The 23,309-nt window shown below is 42.1% G+C and overlaps 1 protein-coding gene and 1 long non-coding RNA gene across 11 annotated transcripts in view; one reads left to right on the top strand and one right to left on the bottom strand.

The window, feature by feature from the left end:
• The first annotated feature begins 3,601 nt into the window (after window positions 1–3,601).
• TRIM2 (tripartite motif containing 2) overlaps window positions 3,602–23,309 on the top strand; it is an 82,871-nt gene continuing 63,163 nt past the window's right edge. For 2 of the 8 annotated variants that reach the window (XM_023592580.3, XM_004471441.4), the window contains exons 1-3: window positions 3,789–4,106; window positions 16,757–16,941; window positions 20,313–20,550. In XM_023592580.3, coding sequence (XP_023448348.1) covers window positions 4,104–4,106; window positions 16,757–16,941; window positions 20,313–20,550 — 426 coding nt within the window. In that variant the 5' untranslated portion in view covers window positions 3,789–4,103. Of the gene's footprint in view, window positions 4,107–16,756; window positions 16,942–20,312; window positions 20,551–23,309 lie in introns of those variants that run through there. The other 6 variants (XM_071214417.1, XM_071214406.1, XM_058280806.1 and 3 more) reach the window with 4 other exon arrangements.
• LOC131274406 (uncharacterized) lies at window positions 3,804–22,042 on the bottom strand. Of its 3 annotated transcripts, none has more exons than XR_009181698.2 (3): window positions 21,841–22,042; window positions 20,434–20,649; window positions 3,804–3,883 (listed from the first exon to the last, which is right to left on the bottom strand). It is a non-coding gene; the product is annotated as an uncharacterized lncRNA (long non-coding RNA). The 3 variants fall into 3 exon arrangements; XR_009181686.1 differs by lacking the exon at window positions 3,804–3,883 and adding an exon at window positions 16,797–16,885; XR_011648533.1 differs by lacking the exon at window positions 3,804–3,883 and having other exon boundaries at window positions 20,118–20,649.

Below are 23,309 nucleotides of genomic sequence, written 5' to 3'. Positions count from 1 at the left end.
AAGTGTTCTCTAAATTCTGAAATGAACACTTACATGTATGTCATGGTATGACACTTATTCATTTGTAGAAGGACTTTTGTCATTCTGCACCTATTCATGGAGCACATCCTATGTGACAGGCACTGCACTAAGGGTTGGGGACTCAAAGGTAAAAAGGGCCTGGTCAATGATTTCACCAAAGAGCACCCAGTAAGTGGGACCCAGGTGGGAGAGTCTGGGGATGGGAGGAGTTGCTGTGCCTTAACTGAGTTCTGAAGGGTTCATCGGAGTTAACCAGGGCATCTTAGTTTACTGGCTGCTAAAACAAATACCATCCAGTGGATTGGCTTACACGACTGGAATTTTGGGGCTAACAGTTTTGAGGCTAGGAAAAGTCTCAAATCAAGCACCAGCAAGGTGATGCTTTCTCCCTGAAGATGGTTGTTCCGGGACTGGCTGCCAGCGATCCTTGCTCCTTGGCTTCTCTGTCGCATGACAATGCACATGGCGGCATCTTTTCCTTTCTCTTCCAGGTTCCGTTGACTTTCAGTTTCTACTCCTCCCTGGTAGCTTTTTCCCTGTGGGTTGAGTAATAGAACTAAAACCTATCCTGGTTCAGCTGGCCACACCTTAATTAAAAGTAATTAAATTCAGAGGGCCCAAGCTCAGTGGGTTCACACCCACAGGAATGACTGAGCTTAAGAACATGCCCCACCCTCGCGGGTACATAATTCAACCTACCAGGAAGGGGAAGGAAGTAGAGAGGCCGAGCGTTCCTGGCGTGTCAGCCCAGCGGCACCTGGGCCTAGAGATCAGTGTTTCCTGGAGAGGGTGCTGTTGGCCTTTTGAGGGGATAAATGTACTTTTGTGGGACTCTCCTTCTCATTGGAGGATGTTCAGCATTCCTGCCCTGGGGAATAAACACCAGGAGTAACCACACCCCCAAGTCAATATGATGGACCAAAATGCCCCTTCACACCCCCAAACGCACCGTCCCCTCACCTCAGGAAGGGTGGGGACCTGGTGGAGAACCACTGCTAAATATATGGTGGTTTGACTTAGGAACTGTAGTGTGGCTGGGAAGGACTGAAGGTGGAGAAAAATGAGGAAGGCAGAGGCCAGATCCCAAATGGCCTCTGTAGGCCACCCTACGGAGTTTACTTTCTAGTAGAAATTTCCCTCATCAGGGTAGGTAGAGTGTATATAAAGGGCTTTGTTGAGAGCCCAGCACACAATCAAGTTGGATCACTGTCTCCCAGGATCCTGAGGGACCCGGTTTAGTTAGCTTATGTCCCTGTTCTTAAGCATGTGTTGTCTGTACACTTCCTGAGTGTACATTGTAGTCAGAGCTGCTGGATGAACACTTACGCCCTGATGTCTGTTCAACTGGAGGAAAACATTGGGAGAGGCAAGACAGGTCCAAGAAGTCAGTAAGGTGTGCAGCGGCCTTAATCTTAAGGACCTTTTGCTCTTCTCTGATTCTATGGCCCCAGAGTCTGGCTGAGCCCATACACACCAGCCACTCCCATCACCACCTACCTGTTGCCCAGGAGCACGGAGGGGAAGATGCTGCAGCCTGCTAATGCAGGCTTTGGTAACCCAAGCCCCAACTTAAACGCCTATGTTCCTTTGCTAATACGTAGACTCAAATGAGGCTGTGTTTTCCCACAGTAAACAGCGCTATGTGTGTATTACGTTCCTGGCTGAGCCCTCCAAATCTATTTAAACTGTTGGAATAAGGGTATTTGGAACCCAACCGTTCCTGTTTAATACCATTTCCATGGGGAAGAGGTTTTCCTAGTTCCAGATAAGCAATTAGAAACACAGGTGAGCCCTTCTTGTTGCACCTTCAGCCCAGCCCCAGCCACACGGAATTACGACTCTCAATTCCTGTAAGCCGCCTCTTGCCTCCACGCCTTTGCCTGTGCTCTGTTCCATGCCTGAAACGTTCCCACTCCTTCTGCTGCGTCATATGCCCCCTGTGCCGCCCAGAACATCACTTCCTCTTGCTCTCTAAGCACTTACCACTCCACGGTGCAATGGCCAGTTTACCAATCCATCTCCTGCATGAGATTTTGACCTTCTTGAGGCCTGAGAAACTGTTACATTCTTTTCTATGTCCTCAGTGACTGCTCGTGCCTGGTACACATTATATATTTCTTAGAATGCACGAATGAATTAGTGAATCTTCTCTGACTACTAGCCCAGCAACAAGACCAAGGATCTCCATTACTTCCCTGCCATCTCCTGAGACCAGAGAGCAGCTCCGGTTGTAAGCCAAGGCTTTGGGTTGAGTGGGGGAAGAGAGGGAGAGCAGGCAGGAGAAAGGATGTGGTGGCGCAGTGAGCATTTATTGAAATTGACTGCAGGATGGGTTCATTAGCCTGAAAAGAGAAGAGGGGACGTTTAAAAAACAATGGGGTAATGCTGGGCCTGCCCCTTGTTTCTTTTTCTTTTTTCCTTTTTTTTAATGGTACTGGGCGGGAGAATGAGCCTGGGACCTTGTATGCGGACCTCGGTTTTGTGGAAGCCAGCGCTCAACCACTGAGCCACATTGGCTCCCCTGATGTAGTTTTTTCGTGTTTGCTTGTTGTTTGTTTTGTTTTTAGGAGGCACCCGGGACAGAACCCAGGATCTCCCATGTGGGAAGCAGGCGCTCAACAGCTTGAGCCATACCTGCTCCCCCTAGTTTCTGGGGTTGGTCCTAATTAAATTGTAAACCTCTAAAGTAGAGTTGTTAACCTGGGCTTGCAAGACCATGGACCACCTGAAATAACATTCCAAAATTGGCATGTCAGTGCATGTTTCCAGGGTCTACCAATTTCAGCGGATTCTCTGTGAACTGCCTCCAACGTGATACTCACTGCTCTGTAGAGGTGAATGCCCCTTGACAGGGCCCAGTGCAGTGCCTGACTGCATGGGAAGACTGTGATAAATATTAATGTAATCAAATATGTAGATGCTCGGTCTCATTATTTAAATAAAAATTACAAGTGTACACTTTTAAACTAGTGCAGGCATAGGGTGCAATATCCTTCCCTGCCTCCACTGCTGTTTCTAAATGAATGATTGTGAGTTCCATTCTGATAAGGAAGGGTTTTTTAAAATTCTAAACTATTATTTGTAATGTGAAAATATAATCATTTTTATATGGCTACTTGCTGGTCATTTTCACGTTATCAATACCATTTTCAATAAGTTTAACAGTTTGACAGGAAATCAGGGTTGGTACGTATGTAAAGTTTGCCAAGTTTCTCGACTTTTAACTGAAAAAAGGAATTATAAAAAAAGGAATAGGGTCTGGTCATCCTCTGAGTCTAATAAATGTGACGTTGATTTTTTCTCTGGTTCGAACATGGAAAGCAGAGAAATGCCAATTGCATTATTTGACTTTGTAAGTTTTTTCCTGTGTAAGTTTAAGAGTGGGAAAGGTAGTAGAGGCTTGTGGAACGGGGCTGTTTTTATATTTTAAAAATTTTACGTTTGTGTTCCAAGCGGCTTGAAACCGCTAAAGAAAAAGATCACCTTCTTTTCCGAACTAAAAGAAGTATGTGTATGCTGTTACATTCGCACGAAACGTGTGAACTTTTCATAAAGAGAGACCCGGTGCAGAGCTTTCTTTCTAGAATCTTGTGGTTCCTGTTTTCCTATCTGCACTCCCTGTTTCGGATTTGTAATACTCACGGTACCTGCGCGGACTGCGTGGTGATGAGAGACTCATGCCCATGCCTCTCCCTGGGTCAGTCCTGCAGCCACATTCTGACGATCGCCCTCAGCAGCCTGGAAACAGCTGACTGCTGACTCAGAGGGGAAAGCAAGCCACCCACGAATCTCCTCGCAGCTCTCTGCTGCATCCCGATCCCATAATCCCTTGCTTGGTTTGCTGCAGTCTTTTCAGCAGACGCTGAGTGAGAAAAAAGATGTCCTGTGAGATAAAGATTGATTGGTTTGAATACTGAAGGGGGTCTCCCACTTGTAAATGACCCAGAAACATTCCTGCCGACTTTGCTGAGCCTTCTCTCCTTTCCTCCATTTTTTCTCTTCCTCTCTTCTGTTCATGAACTGACACATCATCACTACATAGAGCAGAAGATATGCTGGGCTTCTGATGATGGCTGCACTGCATGGTAGGGAATTTTAACCAGTATCTTTGCATGGTGCTTCCAAACTTGGGGTAGTTAGCCGAATGTGCATTGTTCTCTTGGATTCCCGCGGAGCTGCAGCGACAGGGCTTAGGAGGATTTAATTCTTTGCTTCAGTTGATTCTTCTGTTTGTCTGCAGAGATGGGTCGGTCCTAAATGTTCAGACTGCTTAGCATTATGCCAGGTGAATAACCGATTTTTCCTGCTCTCTGTTCTGTTCTGGTTTCCCCCACCCCCACCCCTATCTTCTCTCTGCTGGCGATGCTGCATGCTCTGAAACTATGGGATAGAGGGAGACCCACTCTTTGCTTAAACAAAGGCACCAGACTAATATGGGGAGAAAGTCATGCAAGATATTCTTAAGCTTCTCATGTGATCGGACTAGATTTTTATTTTTACTAGAGTTTATTGTAATGAGTGTCTTTGCTTGTTTTAAATAGAAGAATTTTCTTCCTTTCCATGTTTTTTCCCCCTCCTTTCTTCCTATAGCTCTCCTTTGGACATGAAGATAGGGGTGATATATTTAATTTGCTCCCTCCTAGGGTGGCGGAGTGCCTAGGCAAGCATGTCATATGACCCTTCCCCCACCCTGTCTTCTATTAAAGAACCTGGGGTTGAGTTCTCAGCTCCAGTTACCATTGGAAACCCATTCATTCAAAATGCCTGACCCGACCCTCTGAATTCTGAATGCCACGGATGACTGGCAAACAAGTATGCAGCAGATGACTTGTTTTTGTTGTGGTATTTTTTCCTGACATTTTTTACTGCCTTGAAGTAGAAACAGATCTGGGTGGAGCCCAGTGGTAGCATTACACGGAAAGGGGAAAAAAAATCGTTGGGTTGGACCTTAGGCTTGCTTCCTGAAGCAGTGGGTATATTTTTGTATCCCAGAGCTTTTGAGTTTTTTCCACAAGTATGCCCCACCCTGTCATTCATTATCCCTTGTGTTTGGAGGGCTAGGATGGGGTGTGATGGGGAGGTTGGAGAACAAGGAGAAAGGCTAAACTAAGTATTAAATGTAGATAAATGGGTTTCTGAAACAAAAGAGAAAATGAGATTTCTACCATAAGAAAAGATGGTTTCAGTGTCATAGCTTTAAAGAATAGCTCTAGATTCAGAATGAGGCATTTAAAAATGATCAATTTGTTTCTTTGGCTTAGATGATATTAACAGTTCTATTCTTCATGAATAAATTGCTGCAAATTTAAAAAAATATCTATGCAAGGAAAAAAAAAATATCTATGTAAGGAGAGTCATATGTCCTCCCAGATTCTCGAAATGATTTATTAAGTATTAGGATCCAGTTTTTGCCTCCTGTGCACTTATTTTCTTGTGCCCTTCATTATTCTGGAGCAGACAGATGCTTTGGAGCACTGTTCGTAACCCACTATAATGTTAAATAATGCACGCCCCTCCCGAGCACACAATGAGAAGTTTCATGTATGCTGTGGTATGAGAAAGCAGCTTTCTGTTGCAGAGATGTGAATAGTGGCTTTTCCTCAGCCTCAAAGTATTCCTTTCATTTTCTCCTAGAAAGACACAAGCGATTTGCATGGAAAAGGCTAAAACACCGCTGAACTCTAAAAATATTCTCTGATAGAATGTGCTGTATGCAGAAATATGAATGCAGCATACATAAGCTATACATTTTAAAAATGGAAATGAAATCTATACCCATTTCTCACCACCATTAATGTTAGAATCCTGAGATGACTTGAGTTTTTAGAAATTATCTGATAACAAAGGCTTAGTGGATTTTGTTTATGAGAAAGAGTGAAAATTCCTTTCTTTGTCTTATTAGGAAATGAAAGTGTCCTTTATTTGGAAGCCTTTAAGCATTGATTTCCTCAAACTTATGACTTTCCTTTTTCTTCCTGTGTTAAGTAGAAAAAAATCCTAAATATGTAGCAATTTTTAAAAATTTAAACTTAATTAAGACTCTCTTGTAATTCATTTCATTATATCTGTGATAATACTAAGACTTTAACCAGATATTTATTTGCATTATTGAAATGTATAGAAGAGAAATGCTTTCAAATTTTAAAAAATTTTTTCTCTCATAGTTTTTTCTTTAAAATGTGACTGAATCACTTCTCATTTTGACAAACTGATCATTTACACATAAGTGTAATTGCTTTTTCTCTTTTTTCTTTTTAATCTCTGATGCCAGCTGTTCCATTACTAATATAAGGGTTTTAGTATCACAGTAGAATTCGCTCTATAATGGGGTTCCTGTTCGGGTTCTCTGAACATTATTAGTGTGCAGTTGCCTGAATTCTCCTAGAATTTGGAGGGTTTAGATTAGACCAGAAACTGGGGAAGAGATAAGCCCAGGGTAATTATTCAGATACCATCATGGATGGAATCATGGTTTATTGCTTTCTGTATGCTCATCTTCCTAGGCCCTTCTACTTTACCCTCTTCCACCTTCATATCCTCAGCAGCCTCCATTCCTCCATTAAGTGCTTTTTTTGGTCATTATTTTTCTTGAAAACTTATTAAAATAAGTACTTATTCTAATCAACAACAGATTTAAATAATGTGCTTCCTATATACCAAGGGCTAAAAGGGGTTTGCTGTTACCAAAAGGCCTGTGTCTTGTGAAGTTCTCTTCTAGTCTAAATTTCTCTTCCTCCTCCTTGCCAGCATCTGCAGAGTTGGTACCTAACACTTAGGGCCCTGACTGCCCTCTGCCTTTTTTATGTTTTCAGAATATTCATCCTCTTAGTATAGTCCCTAAGGAGAGCAGGCAGGGACTTGGGAGTTGATGGATGTGGGGAGAGCAACACTGACTCATTTTGACTGCTCCAGGGTGCTGTAAGATGAGTGTTGATTAGCTTGACCACTTAACACTGTCCAGCACACAGACCCAGCCCTCTGGAGCTTAGAAACCCAGAAAAAAACTTTAGAACTGACTGTGAAAGGTGAGGTCTTTTTATAAAGATCTGTATACTGAGGAAGAGGTAGAGGAAATAGATTTGTACATATCATAAACGCAAGTTGGGGGCTTGGTCTAAAAATCAACTTCCATATGATAAACATCAAAACAAAACAAAACAAAAACCCACCATATCTAGGGAGGTTGTCATATATCTGGCCGTGGAAATAAGATAGGGAAACTTGGAGTTACTTGGGCACATCCTTGTCTGCAGGTAGAACGCAAACTGAATTTCCTCCTAAGGGCTCCCCTCCCCCCCAACACTGTCGGGGAAAGAGATGTCACCTGACCTTTTAATTTACAAAATGGCCCATTTGGGATAGAGGCTTGATTTAACTGAAAATAGGTCACCCTGATTTAATTTCACTGAAGATTGTCCTCTTTTCTTCTAATTTAGTCCTCAGGAACAATGCAAATTCAGTTGCTGGTGAATGATAATATGCTCATAGTTTTATAAAACTAAAATACCTTGTTACAATAAGCTATGTTTAACTTGTGCCTTGAGTTCTTGATACCACCTGTCCTGGCAGGTAAAAGATAGCATATTATAAGTTATAGATGATCCTAATGGTTCAAGATTTCCTCTCTAAAAATTTTGATAATAGATCGTGGTGATGGTAGTGCAACATTATGAATGTAATTAATACCACCAATTGTATACTTGAAAGTGGTTGAAATGGGAAATTTTACCACAATAAAAATTTTTTTAAAAAGAGAGAGATTTCCTTTCTATAAATGTACCAGTAGATTTTTAACTTCTTGGGAAGCTGATTTTAGCCTGTCTATAATCATTGTCCTTGACCCAAGAACAATAAAAAATGTAACCATAGTAATAAATAAATTCAACGAAGGTGACAGCAAGAGAAGCAATAACCCAGGAATACTGTAAGACTAGAACTTTAGAATGATGTATAATCAAATATGCTGCCTCTTACCCACAAATCTTATGTGGTTTTATTTTCCAGAGGAATCTAAACCTCTGCGTCTCAATTACTGTTCCCTAGATCAACTGGACAAGCTTTTGCCAATCCCCATCCCTCGTAGGAATAGTGGTTTCAGTTTGACTTTTTCTCTTCTATCTGTCTTCCTGCTCTTCCTCACACTGGTGTCAGGAGTAAAGAGTTTGGATGGTTTTCTGGTCCAAACGGTATCATTTGGGGTGGGAAATACAGCCTAAACCTTAGAATTGTGGACTCAGGCATTTTTCTCTCATCTCTTCCTCTCAAATTTTCCTTTTACACTTGGTGGTAATTGCCACTAAGTTGTAGGAGGTTTGAGAAGTAGACCAGGAAAAATACCAGAGATGATGTGAGGAAAGAAATGCTGGGGCAGTATATTTGCTATGCCCAGGATTTTACTGTGATTGTTGCACAGTTTTCCCCACAAGGAGCTGTGTTTAGTTGACAAGCTCCCATTAACAAGGAATTTATGTGTCAACCTTCTTGGTCTTCTTTTTTTTTTTTCAAAGGGATTTTTAAATTATTTTTTTAAAAATATTTATATTACATAAAAAATGTAGGGGATTCCCATATGCCCCGCTCCCTACCCCTCCCACCCTTTCCCACATTAACAACATCATTCATTAGTGTGGTACATTTGTTACAATGATGAACACATTGGAGCTTTGCCGCTAAGTGTGGATTATAGTTTAAACTTTCTCCCACACATTTTTGTAAGTTATGACAAGATATAAAATGGCTTGTTTCTGTCATTGCAGTGACATTCAGGACAATTCCAATGTCTCAGAAATGCCCCCATATTACATCTTTTTTTCCCCTCTCCATCCCCTGAGATCCTCCAGTGGCCCCTGCCTCCATATCAATGATAAAAGTTCTTCCATTGCTAGAATCCAGTAAATCTATAGTAGAATAACAGTAAGTCTACTCTAGTCCATTGTTCATTCCCCAATCCTGAGGATTCTGGGATAGTGATGCCCACTCCACCTCTGGTTGAGAGGGGGCTTAGATCCACGGGGCAGATGGATGAGACTATCTTGCTTGCAGTTGTAGATTCTCTCTTGTTCCTTGGGATGGTCATTGTCCAAAATCATTTCCTTGTTTGTTGTCCTGGGTGAGTCCAGTTAACTGGAGAGTAGGTGTTGTAACTCTGTTAAGATTCAGGGCCCAGCTGGCACATGGACAGTCCAAAGATTTAATTCGCTTGGACATAAACCTATCAACTCTAGAACTAACTCTGGGTTCAAATAGAAGGGGTAGAAGAACCATGTGTATGGCAATCACAACTGAGTCCAACTCTGTCACACTGGGGAGGATAAATTCCAAAGTAGGGCCCTCTGGCAGCGTGCCAAACTCCTGAGCTGTCAGCACTGCCTATAGTGTCTGGATGTCTCCAGAGCCCTCAGGAGCCCTGCTATTTGAGGTGATATTTACTGTGTCAGTCAATGAGATCCCGCTGAGATGTGCATAAACATAACCTCTGGAATGACCTACCAACTCTCTGAGGTCTCTTAGCCATATAAACTCATTTGTCTTTACCTTTCCCCCTTTTGGTCATGGTCTTTTTCCTGTTGCTTTGCTAGTTGGTGCTTGGTAGAAATCCCTTAGTGCCAGGGAAGGTCATCCCCAGGAGTCATATCCCATGCTGGTGGTGGGGGCGGCGGGGGGGGGGGGGCGGGTAGTGTATTTACATGCTGAATTTGGCTTAGAGAGAGGTCACATTTGAGCAAAAAGGAGGCTCTCAGGAGGTAACTCTTACAACCTATAGTATCAGGGTAAGTTTCAATTTCAAAAGAAAAGGTTCATAAGTACAGTCATCAATATCAAGGGCCTGTCAATTGGTCCATCCTCCTTCATTAGTCACTGCCCCTGTACTTGGAGGATTCTTGCTGTCCCATCAGAGAATTTGGCAGAGCTCCCCAGGATGGGAATTGGATATTCTTTTGGTTATTGTGTGGGTCTTCACCCACTGTGACAACGCTCCATGAACACTTGAACTTTTTCGTATGCCTTACAGGTACGCCCCAGGTGAACCACCGCCCATGCATCCCCCATCACTGACACCCTGCACCAATGATCCTCCTCTGCTACAGTTGTAACACTTCTGTGATCCAAAACTTCTTCAAAAATGAAGCCAACAAAATAACCAAATAAAATAATACTAGTTTTTAAAATGGCAAATAAATACAAAAAATTAAAAAGAATTTGAAATAATAAAAAATATAAAATAAAATAATTTTGGCATTATGTCTTTCATCACCGTAAGATCTTTTGTCTTCTATGTACAGTACATTTTCTTCCATTTTTTAGTTCTCCAGTGTCTTTTTTTTTTTTTTTTTTCCTTTTATGTTCAAAGAAGATTTAGGTTACAGAAAAGTCACATACAGAATATAGGAGACTCCCATGTACCCAACATCCTCCCCCTTTTCCCCTTTCCCCTATTAATAACATTTCACATATGGGTGATATGATTCATTTGTTATAACAATGTACAAATATTGAAGCATTGCTACTAACCACTGTAAATGATTTACATTATGGTTTACATTTTGGACTATACACTTTTATAAATTTTGATGAAATTTAACATGGCCTGTATCCATCATTGCAAGATATGTAGAACAATTCCAATGCCCCCAAATGCTCCATGTTCCATCTAGTCTCTTCCTCCCTCCTCCTCCCCTCAGGACCCATGGCAACCACCAAGCTTCACTCCTTGAAGAACAAGATTCATAGTTACTTGCAATAACGTTGAGGGCTTGACATACTGGCCCTTCTTGGACTTCTTATTTTGATGAACTTCAGTCATCAGTAGTTCTCAATTTCTTTTCCTGGATTTGTGAACATATTAAAATATGTCACGAATACTCAGCCTCTCAATGATGGCTTATATCAGTAAGCATTAGAATATCACAGGGGATAGGAAATACCTTTTTTTTTAGGGGGTACCAGGGATTGAACCTGAGACCTTGTACATGAGAAGCAGGAGCTCAACCTCTGAGCTACATCCGCTTCCCACGAAATGTCTTGATGCCAAGTGCTAATAACATCCATGCTCTTTACCATGTAATTCAGCAAATTGCCCTCTTTTCTGCTACTGTGATTGAGCCCTTTCCCATGTAATACTTCATTTCTTCCATTCATTCAAAAAGTTATGAGTGTTGGGATGCGGACTTGGCCCAATGGATAGGGCATCTGCCTACCACATGGGAGGTCCGCGGTTCAAACCCCAGGCCTCCTTGACCTGTGTGGAGCTGGCCCATGCGCAGTGCTGATGTGCACAAGGAGTGCCCTGCCACACAGGGTTGTCCCCCACATAGGGGAGCCACACGCGCAGGGAGTGCGCCCTATAAGGAGAGCCGCCCACTGCGAAAGAAAGTGCAGCCTGCCCAGGAATGGTGCCACACACATGGAGAGCTGACACAAGATGACACAACAAAAAGAAACACAGATTCCCGTGCTGCTGACAACAGAAGCGGACAAAGAAGAACACGCAGCAAATAGACACAGAGAACAGACAACTGGGGCCAGGGGACCGGGGAGGGGAGAGAAATAAATAAATAAATCTTTTTAAAAAAAAACCCGGGCCTCCTTGACCTGTGTGGAGCTGGCCCACGCGCAGTGCTGATGCGCGCAGGGAGTGCCCTGCCACGCAGGGGTTACCCCTGTGTCGGGGAGCCACATGTGCAGGGAGTGCTCCCCCTAAGGAGAGCCGCCCAGCACGAAAGAAAGTGCAGCCTGTCCAGGAATGGTGCTGCACACACAGAGAGCTGACACAAAAACAACAAGATGACGCAAGAAAAAGAAGCACAGATTCCCGGTGCCACTGAAAAGGATAGAAGCAGTCACAGAAGAACACACAGCGAATGGACACAGAAAGCAGACAACATGGGGGGAGAGGGAAGGGAGAGAAATAAAATTTTTTAAAAAGTAAATAAATCTTTAAAAAAATAATAATAATAATGAGCGTCTACTATTTCCAGGCCCTGTTGGTTCTAGGTGCTTGGACATCTACAGTAAACAATCAGGCAAAAATCCCGCCCTCATGAGCCTTACATTCTAGTTGTGGGAGACAGAGAGAAAAAAGGCAAAATAAACGAATGATTTACTACATAAGGAGGTGACCAGTCCTATGGAGAAAAATAGAGCCAGGACAGGAGATATAGGAAGTGCGAGGCAGTTGGAAGCAAGTTGCAGTTTTAAACAGAATGGTCAGAGGAAGGCTTGATGGAGAAGGTGACATTGAGCAACAGTGGGAGGGGAGTCAGCTCCTTTGGAAACAGAATTGCTGTTTGTTTTCCTCTGACTAGAGTCCTCCACCAGTCTCCACACATAAAAGCTCTTACCACTGGTTAATGTCAGTATCAAACTAATGTTGACTATGTACGTCATTTTTATTTTTTTATAACTTTAAAAAATATATACAACTCTTTTATTGGGTTGACCTGAGATTCATATGGTTTGGAGTCCCATCTGATTTTTTTTTATTCCCCGCTCCTTGTGGCTTGCTTGCTGTTTGCTCTCTGTGTACATTTGCTGTGCGCTGTTCTGTATTTTTACTTGTCTTTTTTTTCTGTTGCGTCACCTTGCTGAGTTGACTCTCTGCGGCGCTTGTGGGCCGGAGGCACTCCTCAGCGTGCGGGCGAGCTTGCCTTCACAAGGAGGTCCTGGGACACAAACCCGGGGCCTCCCACATGGTAGATGGGAGCCCAACTGATTGAGCCACAGCTGCTTCCCTGTACGTCATTTTTAAATGACCTTTCCTGCCTTCCCTTCTCTAGCATTTCTTTTCTGTTGACCTTTTGTCAATGTTTCTGGAATTATCAGAACAAAGTGTGCCCCAGGCATGTTTCTACATGCATCTCTTAAGAAATTAGTTTTGCTGTGTCTCCATCTCCAGCAGAAGAGTAGCAGTTCTGTATTCTGATCTTTTTATTAGTACACACTTATTTCTGCCACTTATATGAATAAGAAGAGTCTCTGACACATCTTAACCAAGATGGGGAAAGAAGGCCAGTCCAGAGCTTAGATAAGCGTTTATTGCTTCTCTAGTCAAAGAGGCCAAAAACTGTGATGGAGTTTTGATTAAAGGCTGTTATATTATGTATATTCCTCATGGCATATTCAGATTGATGAGAGGCTTCCCGTTGTGTCCATTAGAACATTCTGTACCTCAGTTGTTTCCTTTTTTTTTAAGATTTATTTATTTTATTCGCCCCCTCCCCCCATGCCGTTGTCTGCTCTCTGTGTCCACTGGCTGGGTGTTCTTCTGTGTCTGCTTGTATTCTCATTAGGCAGCTCCTGGAACAGATCGTGGGACCTTCCAGAGTGGGAGAGAGGCAATTATTCTCTTGCGCCACCTCAGCTCCCTGACCTGCCATGTCTCTTATTGTCTCTCCTCTGTGTCTCTTTTTGTTGCATCGTCTTGCTGTGCCAGCTCTCCACATGGGCCAGCACTCCTGTGTGGCGCAGTACTCTGCACAGGCCAGCACTCTTTGTGGGCCAGCTCCTCACAAAGGCCAGTTTGCCTTCACCAGGAGGCCCTGGGCATCAAGCCCTGGATCTCCTATATGGTAGACGGGAGCCCAATTGCTTGAGCCATGTCTGCTTCCCAACCCCAGTTCTTTCTAAGCACGTTATTCCTTTAGGGATTGTCCCCTTGTCTTCTTATCATGGGTATGTATGTAGGTATATTTAGGGGATGATCATTATCCTGGCAAAGTCTTGCTTTGGAGACTTTGGAGATTTTGGCGACTTTGGAGGTTGGAAGTCTTTTGTGTTGATTATGGGAGTCCTAAAAATCCAGATGTCTTCAAGAGGCCACTTGTGACAGATGTGTGGTACTGTCATGTTTTAAAATTAACATTAATGAACAAAATTAACCATGTAGTAGAATATTAACAAACACTTGCTCAGTATGATAATTATCATAAAATTAAAGTGAAATGTCTAGTTTGAACTTTGGAGCATAAAAATGTCAGCTCAGGAAATTTTCATTTGGTCTGATTAAAACAAATGTCTTTTCCTCATTTTAAATCCAAAGATCTCAGGTTACGAGAATAAAACATTCAATATGATGTTTTATCTCTGCTTTTCTCCATTCCCAACTTGATTCTGATGATTTCAAAGGGTAGTATAAAATTTTTTTAAAGCTGTTCAAAACAACATTATTTTTAACTGATTTTAATTGAAAAGTTGAGTATCATTTTTGCAAGTCACACACATACACTCAGTGGACTGTTTAACCTGCTTAAGACTACCTAGCATTGATTTATGAGATAGGGCAGAAAACCTGCAATCTGAGCTTTTTTGATTCACTGATTTTACTGGATGACCTTAGGCTTTGGTTTCTTTATCTTCAAGACAGTCAAAATCCAATCCTCCCCTACCATGAGGCCTTGGGGAGCGGCTGCAGAAAAGCAGTGGATGTGTCGACATTTTGAGCCTCCTGAGAACTGAGCTGCATTTAATCCATCGATGCATATCATTCTCTACTCTAGTTCTTGGACACACTATGAAAAGACAGGCACATCCTGCTTGCTAGTTAGTTATGTCACACAGAAACTGTTTTGCTCATGCAATGAGAACCAAGGGAACATCATGCTCTGAATAGCAGACACTTTCACAAGTTCTGCTTTTTTTTTTTTTTAAGATTTATTTCTCTCCTCTCCCCCCCCCCACCCCCACTTGTCTGTTCTCTGTGTCGCTGTGTGTTTTCCTGTGACCGCTTCTATCCTTATCAGCGGCACCAGGAATCTGCGTTTCTTTTTGTTGCATCATCTTGTTGTGTCAGCTCTCCGTGTGTGCAGCACCATTCCTGGGCAGGCTGCACTTTCTTTCACGCAGGGCGGCTCTCCTTACGGGGCGCACTCCTTGCACGTGGGGCTCCCCTACATGGGGGACACCCCTGTGTGGCACGGCACTCCTTGCGCGCATCAGCACTGCGCATGGGCCAGCTCCGTACGGGTCACGGAGGCCCGGGGTTTGAACCACAGACCTCCCACGTGGTCTTTGTTCGCCATGATAGGGCGAACGCCCTATCCATTGGGCCAAGTCCGCCCCCAAGTTCTGCTTATTAATCACACTCTTTAATTAATCTAGTTGGAAATTTATCTAGTTAGAAAATGGGGGTATAGCGTATGTAACTGTACTCAAATATGAGTAAATAGCAGAATTTCCTTAATAAAAATTGATATAATTTTCAGAAATTTCATGATTTGGTGGGGAGTAAGAAGGATATGAATTTATACTTGGAAAAGAGCGTTTCCTTTAAAAACTGAGGAACTTTTGGTTCTAAAAATGCAGAGTATTTACCAGCTTCAAACAAGGTCTAGGACCAATTTAAGGTATCATGTAAACCCAAGTCTTCCATGGTGCAGCCTTCTTAAAAGACAAGGTCTGCTGGGAACTATTGGGACTAGTAATGGAAGAAATTGTAGTATTGATGTGGAGAAAGTGGCCACGGTAGCTGCTGAGGGTAGGGAGAGGGAAGAAGAGATATGATGTGGGGGCATTTACAGGATTTGGAGTTGTCCTGGGTGGTGCTACAGGGACAGATGCTGGACATTATGTGTCCTGCCATGGCCCACTGGGTGGACTGGGGGAGAATGTAGACTACAATGTAGACCACTGTCCAGTGGTGCAGCAGTGCTCCAAAATGTATTCACCAGGTACAGTAAATGTGCCACGATGATGGAAGAGGTTGTTGATGTGGGAGGAGTGGGGTATGGGGGTGGGGGATATATGGGGACCTCATATTTTTTGAATAACATTTAAAAGAAAATAAAGAAGGAAAAAAAAAAAGACAAGGTCAAGGGCAGTGTGACAGTTTAGGGAATGAAAAGACCATGGATTTTAAGAACATACACAGCTGAGTTTGCATTCTGACAAATTTCTTAACTGAGCCTCAGTTTATCTATAGAATGAGAATAATTTTACCTCCTGCCTAGGATTATATTGAAGATGAGCTTTTTTTTTAAAGTAGAGTATATTTCCATTGGCAGTTGGGTCTCTGTTAGTGAATGAATTTTATCTCAGAATTGTCATCCCTTTGTCATAGAAGCTAGAAATTCTTTTAAGGTGGTCCATGGAGCTATGATCTATATTGTGATTTCTCTCTCATGTTTTGAAACCATCCTTGAATTAACTCACTTCATCAAGTCCCTCAAATCCCCATACATGCTTACCAACTGACATTTCTTTTACAATTGTAGGAACTATCTTTATCCTTGCCTCATGGCAAATCCATTTCAGTATCAAATCTACAAACTTACATTCTAAAGAAAACAGTCTGGACCACATAAAATGTTTTGCATTAAAGATTCTAATTATCGCCACCCTGCACACTGACAGTACGATATTTGGGCAAATGTATTTGAGTTAATAAGAATATAAAAGGTAAATATGTATTCCAATCAGCCATGACTAAAGGCGTGAGCAGACATAGCTATTTAAGTATTTATCTCCCTCAGCTGCCACAGCTTTGAAACCCAGCAAACCTACCACACCCTCTTCTAATTTGTTATTGTTTGAATAGTGAACAAGTGATTGATTTTATTGATTAACAAAATCAGGCAATAGGCCTCTCTCTGCAGTCTACGGTTTGGCTGTGATCATTTAGATATCACTAATGTGGGTTTTACCTGTATTCACAACACAATGAATGAGTGAATGAGCCAGTGCCAGATTTGCACGTACAGATTATTATATATTTTTCCGTTTGGGTTTTTCTGTCTGACAGCAGCAGCGTGCAGGGTCGAAGGCAACCAGTCCTCCATGTCAGTGGTCTAGGATGGCCAGTGAAGGCACCAACATCCCAAGTCCTGTGGTACGCCAGATTGACAAGCAGTTTCTGATTTGCAGTATATGCCTGGAACGGTACAAGAATCCCAAGGTTCTCCCCTGTCTGCACACTTTCTGCGAGAGGTAAGCCTCCATTGTGCTTGGAGAAAGGAGTTTCACAGATCTACCTCCCTACAGCGACCACAGGGTTCTTTCCCAGAATTCTACAGTTACCTCTGAGGGACAATGAATCGTTTGTGCTTTTGATAGACGTCTAGAATCATCATCAGCAGTTGCCAATTATTTACTTTATTTCAAACAATTTCAAGTGGGAGAAAGCAATTTTAACTACTGATTCATTTCCACAGGGAATGGGGCGTGAAATACGTATTTTAAGATTTAAAAAAAATAAATTTTCCCTTTCTTCTTTGTGAAACTATTTTTGCTAACTGCATTTCCCTCACAGAGGGTCTTTGGTGAGATCCAATTAAAAATCTATTATTTCCTCCCATATAACAAGTCAGATAAATAACATCTGCATGTGTATGGTATTAGTTAAAAGGACCAAACTTCCATCCAATTTCAGAGGACAGGCTTTGATTCATCATCCACCTATACCTGGCACATTTGAACATGATATTTTAGATAAAGAATTATAAATGAATGGACTGTAATTTGCTATATATGAAAATGCACGTCCTCATTTATCCTTTTTGAATTGTTTGTTACAATTGGTTAATCAGTTAACAAAATATACCTTTACGTCATTGTTTAATTACCATATAAGTAATTAAGCACAAAAATTTGTTAGAAATATTAATTGATCTGTGACCTAATTTAGGTAATTCCCTAGTAAGGGTATATATTTTTCTTAAAAACAAATATGGTAATTATGACTTACAGCATTTTGCTAAATCCATTTTCTATGGTTATTTAATATGCATAATTGAAATGCTTTACTTCCTATTATAGAACAGGAGATTGGTATTTCCAGTGGCTTCAAATCAATGCTAATTGCATTTACCTACACTTATCTGATTGAACATTCTTTGAGTTGATTTACTTTGGAAGATCGCAATTGTAAAATAACCACATCCTCGGTGATGGTGATGGAGATTTAATACCGGTAGTTGTGGATTTTTGTTGGTTCATTTGTAATTCATATTCCAATGGAGGGTGGTTTTGCTCCTCTCTCCCTCAATGGGTATAGCTAAAACATGGTACCAGCTAATTATCCATGTGTCCCAGGGCACAAGTGGAAAGAACAGTAGTTGGTTTGCAGCCGTTGGCCTAGCCTTTCATTCTTTATATACAACAATGAGATGCACTCAGTCTGAGCTCAGCAGAGCTACCCTATTTCCAGTTCTCAGTGCTCGGTCAGTTTTTGGCCCCCCTTTCTCTGACAGATGGGAAGCAATGCTTCTGGGCTGCCCTGGGTCAGCCCCCTGCCCACTCTGTTAGATCTAAACCACCCACCTCTGCTCCCTATCTAATATTTGGAGAGATTTGCAAGATCCTGCCACAGCAAGTCTCTAAAGACTGCTATGTGTTAAACATTGTTTTAGCAGCATGTGCATGGAAGTTATTTCCTTTCGAAGGTACCGACAACTTTCCTTAAAATGGCAGAAGGACATTTTCTTTATGTAGGGAAAACGTCACATTTTGCTTCACTGTTAGGAGAGTGAACCCTACGATCCCTTGCCTCCAACTCCTGCTGGATACACATACCAGCTGCTGGGTGAGCCTCTTCTCACAGTTACTCTCTTACCCCAAAATGTTCCAAAACACTGTCAATGGGGGCCTGGAAGGAGAGCAAAACTAGACAGACACCCTGGCCTCATGTTGCTTACAGCATCATGGACAAGCCAGTTAGCAGCCACATGATTGCTCAGATCGATGTGAACTTTAACAGTGACAAGTACTGCACACCAGAAGTCCACAGGAAACGATATCATCAGGGAATGTGCTCTAACGGGGAACACCACCTGTAGAAGGGACGAGTAGGCAGAAACCCCAAGGATGAGGAAAAATTAACCAAGCAAAGGGGAGTTGGGCAGGAAGAACAAATTTCAGGTATGTGCAAAGAGACTGTGGTGAGAGGGACCATGGCATACTGAAAGAATTCAAATAAACCCAGTTTGGCTGGCATGTAGTGAATGAAGGAAAGACAGAAAACATGCAGATGCCAGACTGTGGAGGTGCATAATCCATGCTACCATACATGGATTCTTGTCTAATAAGAGCACTGGAAGCCATGCAAGGGTTTTCTTCTTAGATGGGAGGGGAAGGAGGTTTAAAAGGTTAATTTTGAGATTTGAGAAGGTCGCTCTGGTTGCAATATGCATCAAGAGGTGCAACGGAGAGAAGAGGGCCTAAGATGGAGCCTTGACTGTAGAAAATATAGAACAGATAGAAGGAGAATCAGGCAAGTGTGGTGTCATGGCACCAAGGGAAGATAAAAGTTTCCAAAGGAAAAAATACGATTGAAAAATGTCTATTGGATTTAGACATCATCAGTGAAGTTAGCAAAAGCTATTTCATTTCTGATATTGATTCAGCACCAGCTATCTTTGCGACATAGGAGAATCAATGAACCTCCTTGAGGTCAGTTTCCCTCATCTGCAGAATAAAGAGAATGAGCTAAATAACTGGTTTTCAAATTCTGTTTGGCAGGGAGATTGGGAAACATTGCATAGTGAAGTTCCCTAGAGCTTGCATTCTGATGCCGTACTGCCTGCCTTTGAATTCCTGCTCTGCCCCTGACCAGCAGAGTTATTACTTTGGATAAGAAATCCGAAGAAATTTCCTCAATTATATCTAAAGGGGATAATAATAATGCCTACTTCATAGGGTTATTGGAAGTAGTTTGAATTTAGAGAGCATTATATATGTTAGTCATTACTAGTGAAACATTTCTCTAATTAAATGAATTATTAATGAATTGATGCCTATTGACGAGTGGCAAGGAGCAGAGATCATGTCGGTGTGATGCTGGGTATCCTATCCCCGTTTCTACCTGAACAGCTCCACTTTGATGTGTTTTTAATAGCTAATATCTGCTTATGATTTTGTACATAAAAGAATTTCATTGCTACCAAAAATGTGTTGCCTATTTCTTCCAGTTGTAAAGGTCTGCAAATGTGCGAGCCCAATGCTAGGAAATTGAGACTAATAGATCTCAAACTTGAACGTGCCTGTGAATCTTCTGGGCATGTGATTCTGCAGATTCTGTACATTCTGCATTTCCCACGGGCCAGGCAGCAGCTGCTGGTCCATGGACCATGCTTTGTGTGGCAAGGCTGCCGAGGACACTACAGAAGTCAGTGCATTATTCTTTATCTTGAGCATAATCATTTGCCTGATCAGATTACAGGGCCAAGGTGAGCCCAGGTTGTCTCTTGACCCTTGAAAGGGAGTTCCTGCAAAGGGGTCCAGACAGTGCCTGCGAGAAGCGCCGTTCCTTCCGGGAGCCCCGCCGTGCTGACTGTCCTCCCGCCCCCTCCGCTGTGCCGCAGGTGCCTGCAGAACTACATTCCCGCCCACAGTTTAACCCTCTCCTGCCCCGTGTGCCGCCAGACCTCCATCCTGCCCGAGAAAGGGGTGGCCGCGCTCCAGAACAACTTCTTCATCACGAACCTCATGGACGTGCTGCAGCGAACTCCAGGCAGCAACGTCGAGGAGTCTTCCATCCTGGAGACGGTCACCGCCGTGGCTGCGGGAAAGCCCCTCTCTTGCCCGAACCACGATGGGAATGTGAGTGGAGCGCGTGCGGGGACGGCCCGGGGGCGTGCTTGTTTTGCTTTGGGTAGGCTGTGGGCACATCGGAGATTATACAGTAAAGCAGAACTCCACCTGAAAAACGAGTAATTAGAAAAAATTTCTTTACCAGCGTTCAGACTATTTTGCCTGCTTACTTTCATTACCCGATGTTTCATTTAAATAATCAAATCAGTCTTCATTGTGTTTACTTAGCACATATCCTTGGTATCCCCCGGAGAGCAAATCAGTCACCATTTGCAAGCGGTACACTCTCTGACCCACATAAACATCTGTGCAATGAATTATGGATACAGATTTAATAATGGATAAGTCCTGCAAATTGAGAATGATTATTAAAATGTTCTTTATCTTTCCTGTGAGGGAATTTTTTCTTGTGCTACTTTTAGGCCCTATTCCTTAATAATACATAGAACTTGAAAATATGTGACACCCTGATAATAAAGATTATGAATTCCAAACCTATTTTCTGCTACTTGCAAGCACAGTAACTGTTAGAACTAGGGAGGATCTATGTGTACCATCAAAGAACTCATTCAGTAATAACTATGCAACCTGAAGGGGCAGCATTGTGGAGAGAGTAAGAGTGCTCTGGAAACAGAATGCCTGATTCAGATTTCTGCTCTTAGACTTACTGTGTTAGCTTTGGCAAGTTTATTAAATTCTCTGTGTCTCATTTCCTCATGTGTAAAAAGAAGGTAATCATAGTACTTACCATATAAGATTACTGGGAAGATTAAATATTTAAGCCAGATAAAGCATACAATAAGTTCTCAGTAAGTGTTTGCTATTAATATGATTTCTAATTAATGACTTTATTCACATTTTTCTTTATATACTGACCACTCCAAATGTATTTGAAACTGCTTATAATAAAAGTATAACAAAACCACTGGGCCAGCAAGAGGTGGTTAGAGGTGAAGTACTTATCAGTCGGACCACATAGTGTTCATTTCCCTCATCTCATACCATTCTCTCTGCCCACTACGTGGCAGTACCACTGGCCTCCTAGAATCTGCCGAGTTGTTTCCCGCCTCAGGACCTGTCTCTTCTTTGTTTTTCTGCCCGGGATGCTGTTTGTTCCCTCTTTTTTTGGCCAGCTCAACATCATCCTTCATGTCTCAGCTCAGATTTCTCCTCTATAGAGAAAGTTTATAAATTTGTCTGCAAATTTGTGAGCCCGATACTTCTCTAGCTGTACTCCCTCAAGAAGCCACCTCTTATACCCAATTTACCTTCTTCACATTACCTCCTTTATTTCCTCACCTGGGCCTGCCTGCCATCATCTGTGCATTTGTTCATTTGTTGATTTTCTGACTTTGTCTCTAGAATACGAGGCATTCTGTCCAGGAGGACAGAGACCTTTGTTGACTATTATATCCCTAGCACCAAGCAGGGTATCATATATATGGAAGTCAGTTGATACATTTTTGTTGAACAAATATGCCAGACCCTAGGCTTGGCTCTTTAAACACTGCTCTGCAAAGTAGGGTTAGTTACCTTCATTTACAGATGAAGAAACTGTTCTAAGTCACAAAGCTAGTTAATACATCATAAAAGCTAGACCAGGAAGAGAGAGCATCCTGAGCTTCCTGGTAGCCAAATCAAGAGAGAGACACCATGGATTACATGTCTTTAATTATTTCATTGAAAACAAACCAGACTATCAGTAAGAATAAGGTTTTCCACGCACTGTACTCCAAGGGAGTTACCATGTAAGTTTTGTGAAAAGAACTTTAAAGGCACCTTTGAAAGCAGTCTGAGCATTCTTTTGATAGCCATTTCTCACACTGGCTCTTAATGAATGCAGACTGTAATAGTAAATGCTGGTAAATGCTGGGAAGGCAGTTCTAGGAGTTACAAGAGGCCCCTTAAAAATGTACCTCTGGAAATCTCACTTGATGATGGGAGTAAAATTTTGAAAGTATTAGATCTACTCTAGACACTCGTCTAAATTTGGTATGTGAGGACGGGCTCATATAGAATGAGAAATAATGATAATTGGAAAGATGACACCAGTAAGTAAATGTAGGAGAGTCATGGAATTCAGAAAATAGCTTGTAGCTCACTGTGGCTAGTGCATGGAAACAGGAGGTGAGTGTTAAGAGTACGGGTGGGCTGGAGAATACAGGAGCTGAGCCTGCAGAGCCAGATAGAGAGGGCTTGAGGCAAGCGATAGGTATCATAACAAAATGCTTGGCTTTAATTCCATGAAGAATGGGAAACCTTAAAACCTTTTAAACAGGCGATGAGTATTTTAGTGGCATTAGGTAGGAGTGGAATAGTAGAGACTGGACATCAGGACACCAGTTCTGAGGTTTTTCTGAGTTGTTCAAATGAGAGGTAATAGGAATGGAGCTAAAATAGCATCAATGGGCCTGGAGACTAGGTGATGAATTTCAGTGAGAAGAATACTCTTTTACTTGAGAGCTGCCTCCCACAAATAAAAATATTGGTGCTAAAACCTCTTAAGCTAAGCTACCAAGGCTGTGAGAATTGAGCAATTAAAACTAATAATATACTAGGTCACAAAGGAAACCTGACTATATTTTCCCATTGTGTAGGCCAAGTTCTCACACCACTGTGCAATAAAATTACATTAATAATACAAATTTACATAAGAAACACAAAACGTTTTTTAAAGACTTAAGTATTTAGTCAAAGAAGAAAAAAAAAAGACCACATACAAAATATTGAGAGTGGAAACCTTGTCTGTCAAATGTACAGGGTAAAAT

The sequence above is a fragment of the Dasypus novemcinctus genome, chromosome 1 (genome assembly GCF_030445035.2).
Source record: "Dasypus novemcinctus isolate mDasNov1 chromosome 1, mDasNov1.1.hap2, whole genome shotgun sequence".
Lineage (NCBI taxonomy): Eukaryota > Metazoa > Chordata > Mammalia > Cingulata > Dasypodidae > Dasypus > Dasypus novemcinctus.
The sequence above is the reverse complement of the archived record's forward strand: the minus strand, read 5'-3'. Positions and strand labels throughout refer to the sequence as shown.